The 6,148-nt window shown below is 32.4% G+C and overlaps 1 protein-coding gene across 1 annotated transcript; it reads left to right on the forward strand.

Moving 5' to 3' along the window:
* The first annotated feature begins 5,464 nt into the window (after positions 1-5,464).
* On the forward strand, positions 5,465-5,788 carry LOC127747700 (uncharacterized). The gene has a single exon (XM_052261870.1). It carries the CDS (start codon positions 5,465-5,467, stop codon positions 5,786-5,788), a length of 324 nt encoding a protein of 107 aa, XP_052117830.1.
* The last annotated feature ends 360 nt before the right edge of the window (positions 5,789-6,148 follow it).

Below are 6,148 nucleotides of genomic sequence, written 5' to 3' on the forward strand. Positions count from 1 at the left end.
ATTATCTAAAATTTGAAATAATTTAACGTGTATACTTTTATATTTAATTAGGTATTAAGTCTATTGTACAAATAGAAATAATTAATTTTTTACTTGCTATTTAAAATAATATTTTTTCTCTATGTATATAAAAATATAATTAGATATTAGTATAAAAAAAGTTATATTGATAATTATAAAATTAACTCAAAATTAATTTTTTTAAACAATTGAGTCTTGATTCTAACTTTTAATTATAACATTTATATTCTCTCCAAATTATATGTAATAAATATTTGAAAGAAGAGAAATAAAAATATAGATTAAAAAGATAAGCGGTAAAAATTTAAAACTAAATAAAAATTAAAAAAATATGTATATAATAATAATAATAATATTTTTTAATTGAATTATATTATTTTGTTAATTTTGTTTTCTATAGAATAGAAAGGTAGAAAAAATAGATAATGAGAAAAAAGAGAGAGAACTATAAAGATGAAGAATGAGAGTGAGATTTTGTTAATTTTAGAAGAAAAAATTTATTTTAATTGTAATAAAAAAATATCGGATGACGTATTTTGATTTGTCAAATTACTAATATAAAATATAAATTATATATATAGTGAAAATGGTAGAGAAAAATAGAAAAATGGAGAGAGATAGATGAGAGAATTTAGGAAGGGAGTTTATTAATTTTGGAAGAAAATATTTTCTCTCAATTTTAATAAGAGAGTGTCATATGATACATTTGATTATTAAATTAAATAGTAATATATGATACATAATATAGGTATATTTTAATTTTAATTTTAATATTTCAATTTTAATTTTAATGTAATTAAAATATGGCATGTTATACATTTTGATTGTCAAATTCGTAATTAGCCATTAATAATGAAATATAAAAGAGATAGAGTGATTGAACGAATGAGAGTGATAGAGAAAGGAAGAGGGAAGGGGAGAACTCTTTAATTTTGGAGGGAAAGATTTAATTTCAATTGCAATGAGCGAGTGATATGTGACACATTTTGGTTGTAAAATTAGTAGGTAAGATGGAAGAATTCTTTAATTTTGGAGAACAAGATTTGATTTTAATTACAATGAGGGAGTGACATGTGACACATTTTAGTTGAAAAATAGTACGAAGGAAGGGAAAATTCATTAATTTTAGAAGAAAATATTTGATTTCAATTGTAATGAGAAAATTAAATATGATACATTTAGGTTCTAAAATTAGTAATATATAATAGATTAAACAAATCAAGATGAAATTTAGAAAAAAATATAAGTGCACGTCAAGAGAAGCTGGTAGCATGCTCAAGGAGGCCAAGCCCAGTGCCTAAACTCCAAGTTGGGCGCCCAACTTCCAAGCCCAGCTCCAAGGAAGTGGCACCCAGCACCCGAATTGGGCGCCCAACTCCACTCCAATCCCAGCGCCTTCGTGCCTGGGAGAAGGCAAAGTGGGCTGGCGCCCAACTTCAGGGAGTGGCATGCACCCAGCGCCGCCGCTGCACCCAACCTAGGCATCCAAAACTCAAGCCTAGTGCCAAATCCTTCAAACCTAGTGTCCAATCAAGGATCCCAGTGCTAAGTATCAATGCAACTCCCAAAAAAGCTCTAAATTCAATTCAAGATTCAAGATTTAAATGATTAATTAACAACAACTTCTTATAGAAAGATAAGATTTAGTTGTTTGGATTTCGACTACATTATATTTGAATTTAAATAAGTTGTTATCTTTCTCTTCAGAAGATAAAATTAATTTTTGAATTTCAATTAGTTAGGAAGTTAGATTATAAATAACTGAACAAGGTTCACATCTAGGAGAATCGAATCAGACTGGAGCCATCCAGCACCTCTTTAGTTTTAGGCTATTTTGTTTTCTACCATGAATAACTAAACATCCTCTGTTAAAGATTAGGAGCTTTGTTTTAATTTATGGATTAATAATGCGAGTGTTTTCTTTATTTTGATTTATGTTTTTCTACTTTTTTAAGATTGAGTTTCGTTCTTCATCATTAATAGTTAGAAGTATTAGAAAATATTCTAATTCTATCTTGGATTCGGTTATTACTTTAAAAAATTTATTATTGGAATTAGCTTGAAACTCATCTCGTAATCTTTAATTATTTAGAACTACTATTGAATATGTGACATTTAATTCATCTAAGGATAATCTTTAAATATTGTATGGTTTTAAATCGAAACCGTTCTTCACCTCTTCTCTTAATTAGTTGACTAAGGGATTGGCGATTAATTAAGAGAAATTAAATTGCTAAGAGATTGAAATTTAATTATAAATAATTTGTTGTGAAAAAATGTTCGCATGACGAGTAAAAATAGAAAAATATAAGTATTATTTTTTTTCAGATATTAAAACATCTCCGAAAGTTTTAACATTCTTATTCTTGATTACTTTTTTAAAATTTCTAAACCTTCCCTCGTCCATAATCAATACAAAATCAATTCTTTTTTCATTGTTTTTACTTCTACTTCACGATCCAAATTCCTTTTAACAAGATTTAATTGATCTAATTAGAGATTCAATTAAATATTGTTTGTCTCAATCTATTAATTCTTGTGAAAATAATATTTACTCATCATAGTATTATATGGAGCAATTTGATGCAATTGACAATTTACAAGCGTTAGCACCTTCCTTTGACATCATCTCTTGCGGAATCAGCGTTAAAGACTTCAAACAGTAGTGCCATCTCCTCTTTGTTATCAAAGCAATGTATTGATGGAAATTAAAAGAGGAGTGTTAGGTGCAAGAGAGATATGAGCCGTTAGCATTGTTGTTTGAATTATTGAGCATGTAATGGGATTTAAGTGTGATTTGTTGTTGTGTTGTGGATCGAATATACTCGCCGGTACCAAGCCCAAAAAGAATTGATGGAAAAAATGTTTGATATGAATAGACAAACTCAAACCGAGTAAAAGATGAATAATTAAATAATTATTTAATAATATTTAAAAATGATTTATTGCATAAATATTTTCACATTTAGACAAAATGCAATTATAAATTTGTTTATTATATAAATTAAACTTGATTAATATACTTGTAACTTTATATCATTATATGCTTTGATATATTTGTATAAACTCTTTTTTGTTATGTTTATGGGTAGAACCCCCCGGGGGGGTGGGCGAGCTTGTTATTGTGGTCCATTTTCCATGTTTTTCTTGTTTATATGTTGCGACATTATTTACAGGTGATTCAAATTTCTAACCGAATTGAATGGATCGTCCTTAACAACCCAGTTCTTGTAAGTATTCACTAATATTCTTCACTTGTCTTTCTATTCGTCTAACTTGACATAACTTGCTACAAGAGAACAATAAATTCTTGTCCTCAGAAAAAAGAGGACAGAGCGTCTGATTCCGTTGATGACACATTGTTTGGTTTAAATTGAATAGAACGATGACACATTATTATTTGGTTCAAATTGAATTGTTCCTTGCAAATAGAAGGAATATGGGAAATTAATTAAACCTACATGTGGTCCATTTTTAACATCTCTTTCCGCCGATGCCAGTATGACACACATTGTTTGGTTTAAATTGAATAGCATGACGACTGATTATTTGGTTTAAACCGAATAGTCCTTACTTGATTGTTAAAACATTATTGTTAAGACTGCTTGATTTGAACCAAATAATCATATATATATAGTATAACATTAAATAATTATTATACTATTAACTAATTTTTAATTTATGTAAATTTTCACAAAAATCACAGATTAGAAAGTTATATTATATTTTATATTTTTAAAGTTTTATATTTAAAAAAAATGTTTTGTATATTTATTTTGTATACCCTGCAAAATTATCCGGATATATACGTAAAGAATCATTTGTTATACACTTAAGACATCTAACTTTATAAAATTTATATGAAAATTTTAGAATATGCGTAAAATAGTATGAATTTGGTCCGTAAGTTTTTAAAAAGTTCCATATATATATAGAAGTCTAGAGTTTCAATTAAACTCTAATTGGACGAACTTGTTTTCATCACCACCATTTCATCCAAGGAGGATGAGAGGAGCAAGAAAATTCTGTTCCTCTACACCCAAATCACTCACTTACACAATCATATTTTTGTTTCAATTGATGTACATGTTTCGGACCGGGTTCCTGGATTTTCCATCGGGACAATTACAAATTCGATTATTTGGGTTTGGACCCTCTTTACAATCTAAATCCGTTTAATAACAACAAAATTTTTAACCAAGAATTTAAATTCGAACTCTTCCCTTATCTTAACAAAACAAGATAAGATGAGACAATCACCATAAACTATATAAAAAGGAGCTAGAGGCCTCCTTAGATACATAACTAACCCTTTTCTATACCTCTTAGCATTCTGACTAGAGCGTTGGAGTGTCTTTGCAAGTACCATCTCCTGCCACTCCAAAAGCTCGTCCCATCACCATCAAGATCCGGCCAGTCCCGATCCGATCCCTTTCACAACTCATACGAGCGTCATCTTAAATATTGGCACCGTCTATGGGGACTAGCAAAATCTTGGGGGCATGACGGAGGAATTGGAGGAGCGATCCTCAAGTCATCACCATGAATCCAACCTGCCAAATCTAACGCATAAACCTCGAAACGATATCCCCCCCCACCAACCCACGGGAAGATAACCAATGTAGTGTACCGCTAGTCAACCTCTGACAGACAGCAAACCTGAGAACACGAGATTTTCAAGAATGTCATGGTTTGTAGATATTGCGAACTATAAGGCCATTAGGTTCATCCCAAGGAGTACACAAGACAACAAGTCAGAAAACTTCTGCATGATGCCAAATACTACTTGTGGGATGAACCCTATCTCTTTAGAGGTGCTCAGACGGGATAATCAAGCGTTGTGTCTTAGAGGAGGAAGCCCAGCAGATTCTCTGGCATTGTCACGGTTCTAAATGTGGAGGATATTTTGGAGCGGGTTCTACTGGCCAACCCTCTTCAAGGACTCTCGAAAATTTGTAAGAAACTGTGATAAGTGTCAAAGAGCCAGAAACATTCCTCACAATCATGAAATGCCACAGCAAGAGATCCTGGAGATTGAGTTGTTTGACATCTGGGGATAGACTTCATGAGACCTTTTCCACCTTCATACTCAAACATGTACATTTTGGTAGCCGTGGACTACGTGTCCAAGTGGGTTGAGGCAATAGCGTCACCCACCAATGACACCCGAGTCGTGCTAAAATTCCTACAGAAATATATTTTCAGCAGGTTTGGCGTGCCAAGGACACTGATCAGCAATAGAGGCAGCCACTTCTACAATAAACAGCTGGACTCGATTCTGTAGAGGTATGGAGTCCGTCATAAGGTGGCAACCCCCTACCATCCACAAACAAGTGAACAAGCTGAGGTCTCAAATAGAGAACTCAAAAGGATCTTGGAGAAGACAGTGAGCACCTCCAGGAAAGACTAGACAAGGAAGCTTGATGATACTCTTTGGGCATACATGACAGCTTTTAAGACCCTAATTGGAATGTCTCCTTATCAACTAGTTTATGGTAAAGCATGTCATCTGCTAGTGGAGTTGGAGCACAAAGCATACTGGGCAACGAGATTCCTAAACTTGGATGTCAAGGTTGCAGGAGAGAAAAGATTGCTCCAACTAAATGAATTAGATGAGTTTCGGTATACTACCTATGAGAATGTCAAATTTTACAAGGAAAGGGCAAAGAAAAGGCATGATAGGAAGATAGGTCCCAGAGTTTTCGAGTCTGGCCAAAAGGTTTTACTTTTCAATTCTAGGCTCAAGCTCTTCCCTAGGAAGCTCTAGTCACGATGGCCAGGACCCTTTATGGTCACTGGGGTGTCACCCTATGGTCATGTGGAAATTCAAAACAGATATTTAGATAAAAGATTCATAGTCAATGGTCAGAGAGTAAAATACTACCAAGGAGATGAGATTGAGCAAGGGAACTCCACCCTCTTACTGACATGACAACAGTGGATGTCAAGCTAATGATAGTAAATAAGCGCTTGTTGGGAGGCAACCCAACCATATGTATCCTATAGTTTACGTTCACTTTCTTTTGTTCTGTTTTAGTTTATTCGAGTTTGATTAATATGATGGTATTCTCTATTTATTTTCATAATTTTTCTCATTTTCTTAACATTTGTGATCATGTATAGTAAT

This window comes from Arachis duranensis, chromosome 5, assembly GCF_000817695.3.
Source record: "Arachis duranensis cultivar V14167 chromosome 5, aradu.V14167.gnm2.J7QH, whole genome shotgun sequence".
NCBI lineage: Eukaryota > Viridiplantae > Streptophyta > Magnoliopsida > Fabales > Fabaceae > Arachis > Arachis duranensis.

What these genes read in the sequence shown, in the direction of transcription:
- LOC127747700 (XM_052261870.1), top strand. Translation starts at nt 5,465, where the DNA reads ATGACAGCTTTTAAGACCCTAATTGGAATGTCTCCTTATCAACTAGTT.